A 20,819-nucleotide genomic window follows, 5' to 3' on the forward strand; every position below is an offset into this window, starting at 1 on the left:
AGCCTAGCCTACTTGGCGCCTAGCAGTTGCTGCAGAAGTCTGATCACAAACTTTTGACTCATTTTATAAAGCTTTAGCTCGTTCTTAGTCTAAAATAATAACACAAGTACAAAATAAATCACAATTGGCCTAAAATTCCCGGATTATAACTTAATTTCAAACCCCATGCCAATTTCATGATCTCCCCCATCCAATCCAAGGCTCTCCCACCAATAATTCATCTAGAACTATCAATTTAGAGGTTAAACTTGTAAATTATGGTAAATAAATCAAGAATAACTGTTTTATCAACAACCCAAGGTATTATGTCAAAAACACTCATAAACCCAGATTTTTCCCACCTTCTGATGAACCCAAACCTCTCCAAGGTCCACAAATACCGCCTCTAAAGCCTAGAATTCAACATACCAAGATAGGAGAGTAATTTACTTACCTTTAGAGATAATTTTGATGGATAACTTAAGAAAATTAACTTAGGTCACCTCTGCACTCCCCAAAATGTTCTTGTAAGATAATAAGCAGTTTTAGGGAATTTTCTGCATAAAGTGGGACTAACCCAACTATAGTGTCACCGCCGTAGTAGGAATACCAGCTATAAGGGGAATGAAATACCAGGTATAATAGTGTGTCCCCCACCTTAGCGGGTTGCACGGGACAAAACCTCAGAAATCTCCAAAAATAAATGTCCATATCGCAACACACCTTCAAACCTTGATGTTCCAAACCAATCCCTTCAGGCTTTGTTCGATACTAGGAGTTTTACTCACTCTAATTCACTTTCGAAAAGTCCTACGGACTTCTTAACATCTTAGCTAATAGTAAAACCAATCCAAATTTAGACATTTTATCCAATCCTTTCTCGAATTTTCCTAGGCTTTACCTCGCTCAAAATTCATCTGAATCTAGCCCAACCTGAAATTTTCAACTCCCCAACCAAAAAATTTTCTAACCTAATTCCTTGAACGATTAGCTCACCCATAATGACCTAAAGGGTCATTACAATATATACCAATTTACCAACTGCTCATTCCTGAACGATTAACAAGAAAAGTTGGGCTAGATTAAGAAAATGGTAGTACCTGAATCCTCAAACAAATGAGGGTATATGTCCAACATATCCTTCTTAGTTTTTCAAGTGGCTTCCTTAACGGACGATGCTTCCATTGAACCTTCACTAATCTCATTTCTTTTGTCCTCAACTTCTGGACATCTTGATTAAGAATAGCAACTGGCTACTCCCCATACTGAAAGTCCTTATTTAGCAAGACTGAATCTCACTTGATAATGTACTTCCCATCCCCATGGTATCTCTTCTTCACGGATACATGGAAAATATGGATGGACTACGGATAAACTGGGTGGTAATGCTAACCTATAACTTATCAGCCCCACACTTTCAAAAACTTCAAAGAGACCGATATATCGAGGGCTAATCCTATCGTTTTTGTCGCCTCAAGTCCCGATACATTTTGATTATGCTTAGATGAATCGAGCACTGCGAACCATGACCTTCTGCCAACACATTCTAAACTAAATACTAAATCTGAGGGACAAAAATCCACCCTCTAAAACTAAGTACCCCCAAGCATTGAGTGTGGCGTTTGGAACCTCCCAATACCCACCTTGCTACGAAGCTTATTAATCTACTCATCCTTAAATGGCTTGGCCTTGATGTCCTCAATAAATATAGGCATAACCTCAATACTAGTCAACACTCCATTCTTTTCTGAAATTCCTAACTGCATGAACTTGGATGTTATAGTTTGATCTTTTTATCCAAGGGTCACGTAGACACCCTTAGCAAGCCAAATTGTCCATGTTAAGCGTCTTTTGGCTCAATGTGTCTGCCAACACATTGGCCTTACCCGAATGATACTGGATGATCACATCATAATCCTTCAACAATTTCATCCACCTTTTTTTGTCTCAAATTCAAATCTTTTTGAGTAAACACATGTCGTAGGATGCGATGATCCATGAACACTTTACATTTGACATCATAGAATTAGTGTCGCCAAATCTTAAGGACAAATACCATCACTTTCCACTCCAAATCATGGGTGGGGTAGTTCTTCTCGTGAGATTTCAATTTCCTCGAAATATAAGATATAACATTCTTATCCTACAAGAATTCCTTTATTTCACATCCCGTGTTATTAGTGATAACCCTTGAAATCGCTCTATGATCTCAATTATAACCTCAAGACTAACCCCAACAATGCTTAATTAAGACAGCATCATAATATCACAAAATTAATTATGAATAACACCAAAAATCAGTTCACATTCTCTCTATTGTACAAGAATAGCCCTTTCCCCATGGTTCCCAACTAATACCGACTGTCCTGAAATTAGAGTTTCTCTATAGTCACAATTCATTAATTTCCCTTATCATCTTTACCAACGGTAAGTCCATGCCAATTTTAACACAAAATTTTCAGTTAACCACATAACATAACAGTTTATTATTAACCCATCATACCTACCAAGTTATGACCTTCCTCACTACCATATCACAATAATCTAAGCAAGAACACTTCACACAATTTCAGTCATTCAAGCAATGCAATGCACATAATCACAATATCCAACTTCATCACTAAATCAAGCCAAGCTCATTACCTCTATTTCGCGTTATGGATGACCATTAGCTGATCATCCATACATTTACACACCCTCTAACGCCAGATACCAGTTAGAATCTTCTTGGTTCCAACTTTCCTTGCTTGTGTCATTTCACTCGGAGACAATGACTTCAATTAACTCTATTGAGATATTAATTGGAATCCAGAAATATCAATTGGACTTAATCCATACAAGTAAAGCATAGACCGCACAAAAGAAGAGAAAGAAGTGGAACGACTTCCTAAAATGCTTCATAGCTCCTTGAAGATTAGATGTGGACGTCAACACATCAATTCATAAAACTTTATTCAACATTTGCTCTTGTACTAGAGATCAATAACCTAGGCTCTAATAGCAAACTGTCGTAATCCAATTACCAGGGTCATGCGGACAACTACTCTAACACCTAAATAAGAGAATTCTTACCACTCGATTTAAAACAGGTACAGCAGAAAAGTGACAAATATGCTATAACATTTTAAGATAATGACTAAACCCTTCTCAAACTTAACTTTCAATAGAAAAATCTTTGGAAACACAATGAAAACCTTTTGAAGAAAAACCATTAAAATACTCATTAGGAACTAATCTAAACAAGTACAAGAGAATCTAAGAACATGAAATAACATAAAGAGAAGTGGACACAGCTTCCACCATTGGCGGAGAGGAGTAAAAGTTATCGAAGACCATCGTTGTTTTCACATAAGAAACATCATTAATCTTGCAACCAGCTATGCCAAGTGTCGCAGCAAAAGTAGTATTACAAATAACACGTACTAGTAGGCATCAGCGATCGATCCAAATCCGACATATAATATCATGCAATAGTTAGAAGAAAACGTGCAATATAAAATCACACCACCCAAGTCTTTTATCGCATGCTCTTACTATCCCGGGTATAATACCCATAAACTACTATATTTTGATTCTAGCTTCCTACCTTAGTTTGCTACCAACTCCACCACTAAATATTCAACCCTTTCATCAACCTAAGGCTTTCCTAAGCCTACTCTTTAGGCCATCCTAGTCTTCCAAAGCCTACCCTTTGTGTCATTCTAGGCTTCCCAATCCTACCTTTTGTGCCATTCCAGGATTCTCAAGCCTACCTTTTATTCCATCCTAGTCTTTTTAAGTCTACCCATTATGGCACCCTAGGCTTCTCAATCCTACCCTAGCTCTTGCCTACCTTAATCAAATATATTCTAGACTATTTAAAAGACATACACAATTTAAGTAAATCAACTAAGAATAAGACCTCTGGTCATTAACTTGACCTAACTACCACATGATATATGTACAGACTATCATGCTAACCCTTACCTGAGCCCAACTTACCTTTCAAGCGACCCGGACCACTCAAGGATCTCTTAAACATCTTTTGAAGTATTTAACATGCAATCCCAATCTACTCAAGAACCATCCCAATATTTAAACACAATAACCCGGCAACTTTCTGACCAACATGATAAACACATCACAACGAATACACTCGGTTCACTCATGGAACCAACACAAAAGAATTATCAAACATGTATCAGGCGTGATACTCGAGCTAACTATATTGTAACATGTACTAAGTGTGATACCTGAGCCAACCATGATAAAACCTATAGGAGGAGTGATATTCGAGCCAATGATATAGTAATCTGTTCCAAGCGTCTTACTCGAGCCAATCATAATAGAATTTGTACTAGGCATAGTACCCAAGCCAATCATATAGTAATTTGTACCATGCGTGGTATCTGAGCCAATCAGTAGATATTTCGTACCAAATGTGGTGCTCGAGCCACGATGAATTACAGATATCACACAATCACAATCATAATAAAAACAACCACCCTTGAAAAACCATACGTACTTAAGACAAATTCATTGCATGAGTTTGACAATAAGATATCATTCATATCTATCCCTTTATTTCCTAAACATGCATTATACTAGCATTATATATGGAACAGACAACATGCATATATATATAGAGAGAGAGACAGCAAGCTCACTACCACAAATAAGGTCTTTAGCAGCAATTAAAAATGCCTTTTGCGTTAATAATTATTAGCGCTATAACATATACCAGTAATTAGCTTTTTGTCGTTGTTCATGGGGTCTCTAAAGGCTTTAGCGGCCATAGAAACGAGTGCTGGTAAAGGTAGTCTTTATTGCCGCAAAAATTCATATGCTTTTAACAATAATTTTTTAGTGACAAATATAATGACCACTAAATCCATTCCTAAATTGACCCATTCCACCTTTTAGCATCCAATTAAGTTGTCACTAAATTTAATTAATTGTTGCTAAAAGGGACATGTTTTATCAGCTATTGTGCAATCATAATTATAAGTAAACTTTACCTAAATCCCATAGTGAAAAAGTTCAATTACAATGTATCCCTCATTTTTCTTAAATTACCCGATTTCCCTTTTTTTTCAAATTTCTGATACATTACTCACCTTCTTGATACATCAGTTTTTGGGTGTAAAATAATTAATGCTTGTGAGTTATTTATGGATAGTAACGTAATTTAAGTTATGATTGATTGTTTCAATCAATTAAAGTGCTAAATAAGGTAAAGAATCCTTTTAAGAACAAAATAGTTATGAAGATCAAGGAAAATTCTAAAAACAGAGCATCAGTGCGAAAACAAATTCAATCAGAATCATGAGATGTATCAGAATCTGATACATAAACATGATGTATTAGAATCATTATATTTTGATAAATGAGAATTTTAATACATAAACAAGATGTATCAGACACATTAAAGGTTGATACGTGAGGTGTTGATACATAGACAAGATGTATCAGAAATATTAAATATTGATACATGATAATCTGATATATAATCAAGATGAATCAGATTCATTAAAGCTGATAAATGAGATTCTGATACATAAATAAGATATATCAGAATCACTAAATCTTGATACATAAGATGCTGATACATATACAATATCAGAAGAATTCAAGTTTGATAAATTAGAATCTGATACATTAACAGTATGTATCAGAAATAATCAAGTTTGATAAATTAGAATATGATACATTAACAGTATGTATCAGAAGCAGTCAAGTTTTATATATTAGAATATGATACATTAACAATATGTATCAGAAGCAGTCAAGTTTTATACATTAGAATATGATACATTAATAGTATGTATCAGAATCAAGAAGCAGTCAAGTTTGATGTTTGATAATATGATATATAAACTTTCATCTTATATTAGAGTTTCATACATGAGAAAAACTTAAAAGTCTGGTAATTGTACATTCTTCTAATACAAAATTCAAAAAAAAAAACTACTCGACGTCCATCGGTTCTCCTTGACTAGAAGATATGAAATCTCTCTTAGATTTTTTAGGATCTTCGGTATCGCTAACATAACCATCCTTGGCCTTTCGACAACCAAAATTCCATAATAGTGTGGCATATCTTGAATGGAAGAATTCGGCATGTAGTCCAGTATTTGGAATAGAAATTTCATCCTAAATAACTTTATACCTTCTTCACCTATTGATGATTCAAAATCATCAAGAAAATTAGCCCTATATGCCGTTCCGAATCTCAATGGGTGGGACGGGATCTTCTTGATGACGTATTTCATTCCCTGCATTGGCATGAAAATGGTTAAATACAACTTGAACTTTATACATAAATACGATGTATCATATGCATTAAAATATCTGATCCATGAGATGAGATTCTGATACATACAGAAGATGTATCAGAAACAGTTATATATTATATTCTGATACATAAATGTAGAAGTATCAGAATCATTAAAACTTGAAATATCAAAAAATGACACTTACACATGATGTATCAGAAATGGTAAATCTCCAAAAAATTGCATTTGAAAAAATATTATGTATCTGATACATAAATGTATATGTATCAGAATCATTAAAACTTAAAATAACAAATACTGAGACTTAAAGATGATGTATCAGAAATAGTAATTCTCAAAAAATTGCATTTGAAATAGACATTATGTATCTGATACATAAATGTAGATGTATCAGAATAATTAAACTTGAAATAACAGAAACTGAGACTTAAACATAATGTATCAGAAATAGTAAATCTCAAATAATTGCATCTGAAAAAGACATTATGTATATGATACATAAATGATATGTATCAGCTTCATTAAAACTTGAAACAACATAAAATGACACTTAAACATGATGTATCAGAAATAGTAAATCTCCAAAAAATTACATTTGAAAAAGACATTATGTATCTGATACATAAATGTATATGTATCAGAATCATTAAAAATTAAAACAACAGAAACTGACACTTAAACATGATGTATCAGAAATAGAAAATCTCCAAAAAAATTCCTTTTAAAAAGACATTATGTATCTGATACATAAATGATATGTATCAGAATCATTAAAACCTTCACAAAATTTTCATTCTAAAACAAAAACTTAATTGAACACATACCTTTGGGAGATTAGGGCATGTTGTAACCCCTTCAATCTTGTTGTCTATTTCTTTGGGTGCATGTTTAACTGTAGTTTTCGACTTCAATTTCTCACGTAGCTTATTCATCACTGCTGGATCGTTACGATGTTTGGATCTAACTTCGTCGTAACCTTCCCAAGACGAATCAGAACTAGGAGAAACAAGAATTCGTTGATTTTTATTGGACTGTTTGAGACCATGAACGGATTCCATATGTATCATTGAAGGTATGAGAAACAAAAATAGAAAGATTTACAGAAGAAAGCAAATGATAAAAATTTAGAAGATTTTTCAAAGATTTTCAGAAGAAATCAAAATATACAAATTTTAGGAGAAATCAGATTGAATGAGGATGAAGTAAAATTCCATATAAGGGAAGATTGAAATATACCTTATTTGGAACCTTGAAATTGATTAACAGTTGAAGAATAACAAATTAACTAGAGCAAATTAGGGCAAGGATGAAGGAAGAGGCGGATGTATCAGTGAGGTATAGAGAGAGAAAGGAAAAGGAGGGAATTTGAAATTTTTTTGATGTATATGGGAATAAAAGTAAATATATTAGGGGAATATGTGTAAAAGGGTAATTTACCCTAATTATAATGGCCGCTAAATTAGTTCTCAAAATGGCTCAGTCAAATATTTTTTAGCATCTATTTTTATTACACCCAAAACTAATGAATTCTAAACCCATTTCTAAAATGGTTCAAATTACTCTTCCAGCGTCCATTTTTATTGCCAACACTAATTAAACAAGCAACAATTATAATTATAAAATACTAACAAAATACATTATTATAATTCATAAAAATATATTTCATTAATTCAAGATAAATAAAAGCAAGTACTAATGTAATCAGTGAACTAAAAGATCATTACATGTTTAAACTAAATAGCTAATTTCATTGTAACTATTTCTATTGAAAACTCCAATAACAAATTTCTAAATGCATAGCCCTTAAACAATTTTTGCAATTCTTTGTAGTATTGAAATCCTCCACTTGCTATTTGAGCATCATACCGTATGACCTGAAATGATAAAATAAGTGAGTGTCAAAAGATGAAAACTATGCAATAAAATAAAATAAAATAGTGCAACTACATCTAGCTAACAATGAGACATTTTTCGCTTCGTATTTTGATTTGGAATTATATAGAGATTTCAAAACTTCACCTTTAACTTCATATTTATTTACAATGGCCGGAAGATCAGAAAGGACAAAACAAAATCATGCTATGCAACCATTGATTACAAAATGGCAAAAGTATGAAGCAATCTCTAACAAAATAATGTATGACAGGAGTCATATATGCTCATATTAAAAACAGTTCTTTGCATATGATGCAAACAATTATGATCTGTCAAACTTAAGCTAGAATCACAAGGTCATTTTGCTAAGACAATAATTTATAACTCAAGAAAATTTAGGAAATTCAAATAAATTTTATCCACATCTCTGCTTATAAAAGTTGCAACTTATGCAATTTAACTTGTTAATGTGCATCGGAAAAAATCTTTGAGCAACTACTTCAAAATCATAAACATGCTTCACCCTGCTAATTGGAATAGCAGTAAGTATAATATAAGCAAAATCTTAAACTTTCAACTCACGAAAGAAATGTAAATACCTTTTGGCCAATGTAAGGCTAATGGCTCCTACCGATAAATTAGTCAAAATAATTTAAGAGTCATATTCTTGAAGAAAGGAAAAATCTCATCCTCAAGGTCAAGAAGTAATATGACTCCTAAAGTGAGTAGGTAATTTTAGAAATTTCTTCATATTAAAAAACAAAGAAACAAAGTTAGTTGCAATTATGTTAACATACCACTTTAGGAATAGTTGCAATTTTCTCAGCTATTGGCCTTAAGCATTTACAATTGTCGGAAGACATAAATGTTTGAAAAGATAAAAAAGCTACACAAAAATTATGTTGTCCTGTAAACACTAAATCAGTTAACAAAGAAGGATATCATACACAGACCAATACAATCATTGAAGTATTATTGAGTTTTTTTAATAATACATCAATAATTAGTGAGAGCAGACAACACACTAGTTTTCAAATTAAAATCAAGTCAAACCTATTCTGCAATGCCTATCCTATTCTATAGTCTTGAGTCAAAAGAACTTTAATTCTTACAATTACTCAAATCGTAATTTAAGTTGGCTATTTGAAAGATAAGGGAAAAAGCTTTGCAACATGAACATCGACTACTATCAAATGTGGTTCTACCTGCAATACTCCAAATTTAATGAACATTCGCAAATCTCATTTCATTTTTAAATCTCCATTTTTTACATTAAATCTATATTTTCTCATCCAATGTCATAAATAGCCTAACACTTGCAAAAAACACTAGAAATAAAATCGAAAAATTGCATAAGTAATCAAGTTCATATAGAAACTAAGATGTAGAAATGTTAAAATCAAAGAAACACCCCATCTCACTCACCAATAACTATAAAACAGGAATAATCTCTTCTTAGATCTAATAAACCCACCTTAAACATTAATAAAATGTATACGCACATATCTAGATTCACATAAAAAAGGAGGTCAAAGCCTTCATCTTGTAGTAAAAGACACATAAAAGAAAATTGAAAGTTCATATCACATGATAACTTTGAATATTGCAAGCAACTGACTATGAGAGCGAGAGGAACCCGAATGAAAAAAATTTACCAATCATTTTAATAGTAGAAAGGAATAACAAGCTCGCCGGAGAAAGCGATGGCGAAGAAATTATCGCAGAAAGAGTTTAAGTTGCTGAAAGAAATTAATTAGCATTCTAGGGAAAATTTTTGTTTGGCTGCAACTATGAGTAAAGTGATTCTAAAGAGGGATAAAATATTCTTTGGGGGGAATATTTAGCATGCCCAAAAAATGGAGGAAAGTAAAAAAATAATTTATAAAAATAAATAAAAAAGCAATGTTTGTAGTTCACATAAGGTGTAGTGGCTATTATTTTCAATTGCTTCGAGCTAAAGAAGTATTTATACCCGACAATTGAGAAATTGCCGCTAACAATTGACTCTAGGGAATAATTTACCAACAATTCATTTAAAGCCGCTAATTAATTACCGCAAAAAATCATTTTTGTAATAGTGACTCGAAGTTGGATACCATTATGAGCATACATTCATCCCCCAAAATTTCCTTCCCTAATTCCATGAATTGGTACTCTTTTCGTTCATCTCATTTTCCTTAATTACCAGAAGACCCTATAACCTGACAATTTTATTAAACTTAAACCATACAAGTTCCATCAGACCATCTTAAAAAGAATTCTCAAGATTAACAATCAAGAACTAGACAATCATCCCTAGTCATAGTATAATAATTACCTACTTAATGCATCCCCTAAACAATAACAACCAACATTCTTTAATCATCCAGATTCCATGTCTGACGGTCTAAATATGAAATCTCCCGTCAATCTATAAGAATATCATGAAATGGAGATAAGTCTAACAACTCAGTTAAGTCTGGCCTGCCTGTGCGCCAAACAATTATTGCAGAAGTTTGATCACGAACTTTTGACTCTTTTTGTGAAACTTTAGCTTATTCTCGATTTAAAATAATAAAACAAATACAAAATAAATCAGAATTGGCATAAATATTTTCAGATTATATCTTAATTCAAAATCTCAGGCCAATTTCATGATCTTCTCTCCCAATTCACGACTTTTCCAACAATAATTTACCTAGAATTACCAATTTAGTGGTTACACTAGTGAATAACGGTAAATAAATAAGGAATAACCATTTTTATCAACAACCCAAGGTCTTACACCCAAACAATTCTCATAAATTCAGATTTTCTCCACCTTATGATGAACTCAAACCCTCCCCTAAGACCACAAATATTGCCTCTAAGGCCTAGAATTCAATGTACCAAATTAGGGGAGTAATTTACTTATCTTTAGGGATGATTTTCATGGAAAGCTGAAGAAAATCTCCCTAAATTGCCTCTGCAATTCCCCAAAACGTTCTTGCAAAATAATGAGTGGTTTTAAACAAAATTCTGCATAAAATTTGACTAACCCCTCTATAGCACCCGATCCCGCTATAGCACTGTCGCCTTAGCGAGAATACCCGTTATAAAGAAAATTAAATACCCATTATAGCGGTGTGTCACCCGTCATAGTGGCTGGCATGAGATAGAACTCGAAAATATTCAAAAAGTGCCTATATCGGAACACACCTTCAAACCTTGACATTCCAAATCAATTCCTTCACACCAAATTCGATATTGAGGGTTCTACTCTCTCGAATTCACTTTCAAAAAGTCCTACGGTCTTCTTAACAATTTATCTAATAGAAAAACCAACACAAATTTAGATATTTTACCCAATTCTTTCCTGGATTGTTCTAGGATTCACCTTGCTCAGAACTCGTCCGAACCTAGCTTAGCCTAAAATTTCCAGCTCTCCAACCCGAAAATTTTCTCACCCAATTCCTTTTACGATTAGCTCATCGATAACAACCGAAAGGATCATTACATTATGAATTATGCTTTCTCAAATCTAAGATATGGTTTCTTTTAAAAAACTTCTATACTTTTTTTAGAAAATATGCTCTTGAGGCAAGATATACTTTCTTTAAACTCTTCTTAAAATACTTTTTTACAATTTTAGAATGTACTTTACTCATGAAAACAATGCATCAAAAGAGTATGACAAGGTTTTCAAATAACATTAGCTAAGAAAGGGTCATATGGTAGAATAATATGAACTCTAAATCAATCAAAGATCACCAATAATGTAGAGTAATGGTTTCAATAATGGAATCAATAATGAGCACATTCAAAATAGAGTAATTCAAAATTATAGACTATGGGGTAAAAAAATCTAACTTTCATCTTACTAACTAAAATTGTAAAATGTAGGATGTGATAAAGAAGTTAGTTCCTCTCTATTATACCCTTACATACCTGAAAAACAACAATTCTTGAGAGGAGCTTGATTGAGATAGTTGAAACCCGTAGGTTTTGCTCTTTTTTAGTCTTGTTCTAAGTTTAGGGAGAATAATAAGAGGATACTATGATCTCTTCCCAAATAAGTGTTACTATGTAGAGGTTTTGGATTAGAAAATAAGGAAATGACATAAATAACCTCAGTTAAATTATTGGCAGTTGTATTCGTGGAGAAATTACATATGTTTATCCCTTTGAGTCATATGGGTATGTGTTGTTGTTGGTGTTGTTGTTGCTGTTGCAATAGCTGTTATTTTTGCTATTGTTGTTATTGTTTCTGGTGTTGTTGTTGTTGTTAAGTGTTTTAAAGATTGTGTTTCAAGCATAGTTTTTTATGTTTCTTTAAAAATGAACCATGTTCTAAAAATCTTTCGTGTATGTAAGCATCGTGTAATTGGGTATTATTGAATGAGTGGGTGTCACGACTCAAGCCTAGATCCTAGACGTGACATTGCGAATGAGACACCATAGGTACTTCACACAAGCCTTTTAGCATTCATTTAGATTTCATTGGTAATAACATTAAAATCATAAGAGGAAATAAAGGGGATAATAGGACTAAGAGAAACAACATGGAACGAGCGACACCAACAATATCAAGCAATGCTTCACTTGTCCAACAATACCTTTACTACTTTAGACATGGTGAGAGCTAAGACATGTTCCTTGCTCACCCTCATAATAAATTTCAAAGAACAAAAAAATGATCATAAGTCTATACATGTCATAAGCTAGAAAGAAGAAAGGATATTGTCCTCGAAACATGGAAACTCACAAACGTAGTAGCCTTCAACGTAATCAACTAGCCACGGGGAGGAGAATGTGGAGCAACGTCGATCCCTACATGATGATATCATATAAACAAAAGAGTGTGCCTTAGTACTTTGAATATACTAACATGGTGATATCATGTAGGCAAAAGAGTGTGCATTAGTACTTTGAATGTACTAAGTATGTAGGCACGTATGAATATTTGGAAAACATTAGAACATTTGTGTAATATGAAACATAGTGCAATGCATATATAATCATTCATGTGAATAACCTTTAAACATTCATTTTGTGGAGAGATGACCATAATCGATATTTAAAACCATGCGAGCTATTACATGAAATCCAACATAACCCCTTACGTTGGCACGGGAAAACTACTTGGCAGATAGAACTCTATCAACTTTAATCATTTCTTTAATTTTAACTTTAAGGGCTATTTGTCGATCCACTAGCCTAATTTTACAAGGGCTCCTATGTTGGCGCATAGTTAATGCAACATGAGACTTTACTTAAGTACCCCTTAGGTCGAGTCCCCATCTGCATGCTGCATTCGGTGTTAGGTCAAAACCCATGGAATAGTTCATATAGTAAGAACATAATCATTTACATAACTTTAGATCATCAAAACATCATTCAGTAAAATAGCTAATTAAAACCCTTCATTTGATTCACACAAGTGAGAATTGGCCTTTCATAAGTGAAATCCATTCTTTAGCTAAAAAGCCCTGTTATCACCATTCAATCATTCTTTCATTTCATAACTCCCTTTAATCATAAACATTACTTTCATAAACTTTCATTTTGGAGTCAAAGCTTTCAATTCAACTTCATTTCAACATAATAAAACTAGGTGGGTTCATTTCATTCAACCTTCAAATACATTTAAAAACATACTAGCATGCATGAGGGTAATGGAAATGCATCAATTAGAACATCTTAGAACAACCCACCAATACACTTTAAAGCTACTTTTCATGCCTTCATATAATAACCTTGATAAATCATCCATTTTATGAAATTGAGAGTCAATATATACCAATATAGGTAAATAAACTTCAAATAGACAATAATCTATACATTTGAAATTATCATATAAAAATCCATAAGATTTTATCTTTTAAAATTGAAATATTGAGTTTAGAAATTACCTGGGCTCCATAGGTGGAAGAACACATGAATGAGACTCACATACCTTGGGAAAACAATTCCCTAATGAAAGCTTGAGAAAAAATGAAGACTTGAAGATGCCTTGAGATAAAATCCTATTTGACTTGAAACCCTTGGGAGAATTTGAGAGGGAAGAGCTTTGAGTTTTTGAGTCTAAGTGTGAGAAACGAGGGCCTGGGAGAGTTTAGGGCTTTTAGATAGGTGAATCTTACCCTCAAAACAACCTCACTTTGTGTTAAAACACTAAAAAAGACCAACATATCCCTTTTAAAAATCTGACCGGAATGGCTTCACGGGGACCCTTCACAGTCTGTGGTGCTCACCACAGCCTGTAGTGGGGTCCTGTGATAATTGACTTGGGAAATATATTTGGAAGTCTACGGGGTAGGTCTTGAACTTCCTCCACGGAGACCTTCATGGTCCGTGGAGGGTATCATGGTTCGTGAAATGCGATCGTGGCGTAGGTCCTACAGAGTGACCACCACAGAAACACACCACGGTCCGTGGTGGTCGTCTGTGCCCCTTGCCTTGGAAAGTTTCTTGGACCTTAGGGGAAGGGTCACTACGGAGGGCGTCACGACCCATGGTGCTCACGATGGTCCGTGGTTCTTCATCGTGGTCCTTTTCCTGTAGGCCTGAACCTCTGAATCACCACCACGGTGGCTCACCATAAGGCGTGGTGCGTACCACGGCCAGTGATGGCCTCTCGTAGTCGATACCTAGTGCTAGTTTTCTGCATTTCTCTGTATTTTCATTCTTTGTTCCTCGTTTTAGAACTTTCCAAATTTCCAGGGCCTTATAGTTGGTTTGTTCATGTAGGGTAGGGAGCCAATTACGTGAATTCAAGGTGTGACGACAATGATAAAAGAGGACATGTAGAAATATCCACTAGGCTATTCAAGCTATTTTGATGCAATTTATGCACATACATAACCACAAAATAAAAATAAAAGATTTTCCTCCAAAAGTGAGTAATTATTACTTATTCTTTTTTGTCTTAATTCCATTTTGAATTTTTGACATTTTTTTTTATTAAACATATGATGACGTGTTCCCATTAGAACTTTTGACTCAATTTTTTTTTTATATGTTCTCAAACATTCATTACATAACTACTTAAAATATATCATCTTTTAAAATTATACGCATTTATTTTAATAAGCTGTAAAATCTCATGCATATTTTAATTAATGCTGATATGTTTAATTAAAAAAGGATACATACTTCATGTGATTAATTTATCTAGATAATAAACATATGTGAATATATACAATAATATTTTCAAAATATGAATAAAAATGCCTAATGAAATATGTGATGATTATTGTTATACCCCCCAAAAGGAAACTATTTACCATTGAATACTCCATTACTTTCATACCCCTTATTTTTAACTATTTCGCGCATTTGATATGATGAGAGTATGTAATATACTCTGATGGTATCAAACAGTTTCGCTGAAACACTGTCTCTTCCTTCTTGATAAATTGTTTGATATCGTCAAAGTATAATAAACTTTGATAGTATCAAAGAAGAACAAGGGAAGGGGCACTGACTTAAATACACGTTTGATACCATGGGGTATGTATATATTCTGATGGTATCAAGAAGGAAGAGACAGTTGTCACGGGTTTAGACTTCAACTAAGACCTCTGTGCGGCACTTGACAACTTACTCACGAATCTTTCACGATCTTGCAAGCTCAAGTAAGCCTTTAAGACTAGATCGCTAAGGAAACGCTAGATTGTAAGAAAGACAAGAGAACTTTTATGAAGAAGGCTTTGTATTACTTGAAAGAATGTTTGATTTCTGGATGGTTTGTTACAAATGAATGCCTCCTTTATTTATATTACTCCTAAGGGGCTTAAGTATAACTAAAAATTGATATACAAGTCCTTCCATATTTACAAAGAAGTCCCTACTCTAGAATTCTCTAGAGAACTTTATGTCTTCCAAGACTTTTTTACAATATTCTACAAGAATCTAGAGTCTTCTACAAACCTCTCCAAGACTCTAGGTTCTTCCGCCTTTTTCAAGATCAAGTGGCGGGTCATAACACAATGCTTTAGCAAAATTGCTTGATACCATTATAGTATATTATACTCTGATGGTATCAAGAAAAAACTGCTTGATACCATCAGAGTATAATATACTCTGATAGTATCAAAGAGGACTAGTAATGCTAACGTCAGCATGACGTCATGCGCGAAATTAAAAGAAAGAAAGTGGGGTAAGAAAGTAAATAATTTGGGCCATGAGTCTATTAAGGATAAATAGTTTGGGTTGGATCCAATTTGGATAGATAGTTCACAATTAATCTATTTTGTATAATTTTTCCATAAAATATTCTATTATGTTTTTAACTAGAATATGCTAGAATTTGAACATCTAAATAAACTTATGACAAAATTTAAGGGATCTACATGGTCTAATGACAAAAGTTAAAAAAAGAAAAGAAAGGACAACACTGGAAATGTCCTGCTGCTTGCTACTATACTTTGCAGCCTTCTTGCTGCAGCCATCTGAAACCCTAAAATCTCACTTCAAAAATCTCATTGTTTCACAGCTTCTCTCCCCATTTTCCTTCACAGTGGGATAGCCATTACTTCCCTCTCGCCATTTTCGGAATCTCCGGAGCTCAGGTCAATCTTGAAATCAGCGTTCGCTCCAAATGGCAAGCCCAGTCGAGTCACTAACTTCCATTACTTCATCAGTCGCAACATCATCCATCAAACGCCGAATTCAGATTTTCCGCAATGAGATTCCTTCAATTCTCAGTAATTCTGGTCAGCATTTGTCTCTTATGGTTTATAGTATGCATGTGTTGTTTTATTGTCTGTTTGGTACGACGGGAAACATGTTTTTTGGAGAAGTATTTTCCATGTTGATACTTTGTCATGGAAACATTTTGCATTCAAAAGGAGCAAGTTACTTTTCCTTTACAGATATACACTCTTACTTTGTATCACTTGCTTCAACTAATAAGTAGACATTATCTACAATGTAAAGTATCCTCAAAGCATTGTTCTTTCAGTCTAAATTTCACCTTGACTATCTCAAGTCACTTTGTAGACATTTGAACACCGGATAATAATCCAGAAAATGTTCTCTCTGGGTAAAATATTTTCTAGGGAAGTCTATGGAAAACATTTTTCTCCATATCCGTGTACCCAAATAAGAGAATTAGATCACAGGTCTTCATTTTCTTTAGTTATCTTATCTGGATACCCGAGTAGCATTGGAACAGAAATATGAAAGGAAATGGAATAGTAAGGCCATGCTTATGATTTGAACTGTTGAAAATTAAATGATCTTCTCACAAATGTGCAACGGTTATTTTATAGTTTATGAAACTTAATATTTCCTGGATTTTGTTACGTTTTGCATCTTCTTGATGCCAACAATTAATTCTACTTACTTCATAAAAAATAAAGTTAATCAAAGTTAATATTTTTGTTTTCTTGTTGAATAAGAGTTCTGTTGTTCACCAAATGAATGAGGATATATGTGCAAAAGGCATACAACTCTGGAAAGCCTTAGACCATCCCTACAAAGAGCAGCTGATCATATATAAGATTGTATTGAGGAAAAGGTTGCAACAATCTGGTAGAAAGTGTTCTCATTTCATTGAACGCTCTTCTCTTTCTTTTGTTCTCCATGGTCACAATTGAAAATTTATTTAACAATGAAGTATATGAATCACCAGTTAAAATAGATTTGCATCCTCTTAGTAAGATTGACGGCAAGATCTCCTACAGTCAATGTAGATTCTCAAGCAGCTTTCTGAAACATGCCATCATCTTGCGCCTCAAGGATTCAAATGGTGCGTGATGGAAGCACCCGTATTTGGGAAAGTTGCTTTGTGTTTGGCACATTAACTAATCAAGAAATTGAGGACCATCAATGAAGAAAGGGGAAACAACGTTAGCTTGGTGTGTGTTTGATGGTTTGATTGGTTATTTGCTCATCCTGGTCAATCAGTTGGTCATTGTTTATACCATTCTCTTTTATGGTAGATATTGGTTGATGCAATTGGAAAATAGACCATGGTTTATGGAGTTTTTTTTCTGCAGAAGAGGAGTATGGGATATGGTTATGTTGCTATTTTACTACAATGTTAAGTATCAAAATGTTTTCCTTTTTAGCCTTCATTACAGCATTTTGGTAAGAACCATACAAGCCATGAACTTTTATGGGGAAGTTTGTTAAAGTCAGTGGAGAACCTTCAGCTTATAGGTGTACTAGAAGGGAATGCTTGAGGAAACTAGCCTTTTTGTTTCTGCATCCATTCCATATTTCTCATGGCAGAATTGAATTATAACTGAATCATCCTAATAGTTCTGAACAGTCCTTTATGGGCTCTTCGTAGATTAGTTTGCATTCCTCAATCCAGTCGTGAACTTTTGACATCTAGGATAAGTAGCTGGAGCACCCATGATGCAATTCAAGAAAATCTAAAAAATGATCAATATTTAAATGATTTTTAAATTTGGTGCTACAAAAATACAAGCTTCATATTTGAATGAAATTAGATGATGCAACTCTTATTGTTTTAATAATTTACCAAAGAGTTTCTCAATGAATTAGGAGCAGGTGCACAATTGCCTAAGTTTAATTAGTCATATTTGGTTGAAAATTTTGCTTTTGGTTGCGACCTTGTCAGGTTGAGCACCTTTCTAGTTGGTGATTCAAAAAAAAAAGAATGTACTAAGTATCTATTTCCTTTTGTAGGTGCCTAGAGAGGCATAGAAAGTCGTCACTAAATTAATGTGATTAATGGATGACTAGAAAACATTGATGTGCTTAAAAAGAGTTTCTTTTGTCTAATATGATCATGTATATGGCACTTAATCAAAAAAAACTTGGACGTGTATTTGACATTTATGAGAGAAATATGCTACTAATTGCAGTAGTATATTTTGAGTCTTGCGTGGAGACATGTTGATCTGTGTATCTTCTTTTTGAACTAGTGAATCCATGAATAAAATGTTTGAGCTTTATGTTGCATTAGGAGTTGCAAATGATTTTTGAGTGATCATGTATGAGATTGTTTGTGTGATGGAGGAAATTAATTGTGGCAAATATACAAATATGAGAGGAGATGGCGCTGCAACCTGCAGGTGTATCGGAAGTGTTATTGCTGACTTGATAAGATGGTTGTAATTGAGCCGCAACTTCACTTTGTACATATTTTTCATACCATCTTGGTCTGCAGTGTCGAGCAACTTTGATTATCACAGAAAAAGAGGTTTGGTGACAATGTGATAGACTTAGAGCTTGTTTGGATTGGCTTATTTTATGTGCTTTTAAGCCAACATATCTTTTAAGCACTTTTATACTGTTTGGGTAAGATTAAAAAAAAAGCTTTAAAGCACTTCATTTAAGCCACAAAATAACAAAAATAAATCGAGATTTCTAACTTAAGGCTTTTGTCTTATAAACTATAAGCTTTAAGCCCATCCAAATAGGCTCTTGTTCTAGTTTGTAAAAAAATGATTTAATTTCTTGCCGCCAGAGCTTTGGCCTAGTATTAAGAGCATAGGACGTGATGCGTGGGTTAGGCAGACGTCATAGGATAGAAGCATGCACATACAAAAGTATGATTTTAGTGAAGTAGGATAAAGGGGTGAGCTCATTATATGTAAGTTTTGACCATGCGTGACTAGCCCTCGGATTCTCAGTTAGAAAAAAAGATTTGATTTCCTTATTTTGGTGATATTGTTCTTTCTTCCTGCTGCTTTATGCAAACCTAACATTTAGGGGATCTTTCCCTGGGAATCCTTCTAAAAAGAATAATAAACCTTTCTTTAGCTTCTTTTTCTTGCTCCTCCTCGTTTACCCTTTCCTGTTCGTGCAATACCTATTGATAGCTTCGTGGGTGGTCTTACCACTCTTTGTTCTTTTGCCATGCATTCTCCACCAAATCCAAGCAAATTTGTCTTTTACCTGCAACTTTCAGCTAAAGGAGAGCTTGATCAACTCTTAGTTGCTATGGTTTCGTTCTCAATTCTAGGCTTATAGTATCAACAAGATGTGCACAGTCTCCAAGATTTTATTTATGATATACTTAATATTAGCTATAGAGGGTAATTGTTGAGAACTTCTGTATGACGTTTGAAGGTTTGAGACCTTTTCTTGGCTATGGTTTGTATCACCAGTACCGACTTATCTACGGTAAGACTAATGCATATAAATGATGGGAATACTTTTTTTCCCAAATTAAGTGGTTCTTGTTCACATTAGTGAATCAAGATACGATATGCCTTGTGATATATTGGGCAAGTTGGAAAATGTTTTCTTTCTCAAATAGCTTAAACTTTTAGGTAAGATGATTATACAACTTTAATATGGTATCAAAGCAATAAGAGGTTCTGGTATCGAGTCTCACTTCTGCCAATTATCAAAAAATATTTCCACGTGTTCAGCTCATGAAAAGAAAGAACCACGCCGCATGTGAGGGTGTGTGTTGAGAATATAATTAAGTAAATAAAAATGGGCTCTGTCTAACAACTTATGCTCTTAGACGAAGTGGTCATACTACTTTAATAGTTTCATCTTTGTCAAGAAAATGACAACATCGCTAGTTTCATTATGATAGCATGATAAACTAGAAATCATCACAACATTGGAAATGAGAGACTCCCTCATGGCAAATCAGAAAAACATGCCGTAGGATGGAATTGCTTACTTTACCTCTTTTAGCACCATCATTGTTGGGTTGAAAGCATAATCTGATCTGTTGTTTCATTTCATGATAGCATTATCTATGCATTTCCAATTCTCATTTATACATGTTCAAAA

The 20,819-nt window shown here is 33.7% G+C and overlaps 2 protein-coding genes and 1 long non-coding RNA gene across 3 annotated transcripts in view; 1 reads left to right on the forward strand and 2 right to left on the reverse strand.

Annotated features, from left to right (window-relative positions):
- Positions 1–5,886: 5,886 nt before the first annotated feature.
- Positions 5,887–7,599, reverse strand: LOC129887652 (uncharacterized). The gene is made up of 2 exons (XM_055962828.1): positions 7,079–7,599; positions 5,887–6,233 (listed from the first exon to the last, which is right to left on the reverse strand). Exons 1-2 carry the CDS (start codon positions 7,319–7,321, stop codon positions 5,913–5,915), a joined length of 564 nt encoding a protein of 187 aa, XP_055818803.1. The 5' UTR covers positions 7,322–7,599; the 3' UTR covers positions 5,887–5,912.
- A 292-nt stretch (positions 7,600–7,891) lies between these two features.
- Positions 7,892–10,003, reverse strand: LOC129887657 (uncharacterized). The gene is made up of 2 exons (XR_008766450.1): positions 9,785–10,003; positions 7,892–8,128 (listed from the first exon to the last, which is right to left on the reverse strand). It is a non-coding gene; the product is annotated as an uncharacterized LOC129887657 (long non-coding RNA).
- A 6,456-nt stretch (positions 10,004–16,459) lies between these two features.
- The window catches only part of LOC129903278 (protein ILITYHIA), a 40,917-nt gene continuing 36,557 nt past the window's right edge, over positions 16,460–20,819 (forward strand). The window contains exon 1 of the mRNA XM_055978790.1: positions 16,460–16,804. Coding sequence (XP_055834765.1) covers positions 16,690–16,804 — 115 coding nt within the window. The 5' untranslated portion in view covers positions 16,460–16,689. The remainder of the gene's footprint in view (positions 16,805–20,819) is intronic.

Source organism: Solanum dulcamara, chromosome 1 (assembly GCF_947179165.1).
Source record: "Solanum dulcamara chromosome 1, daSolDulc1.2, whole genome shotgun sequence".
NCBI lineage: Eukaryota > Viridiplantae > Streptophyta > Magnoliopsida > Solanales > Solanaceae > Solanum > Solanum dulcamara.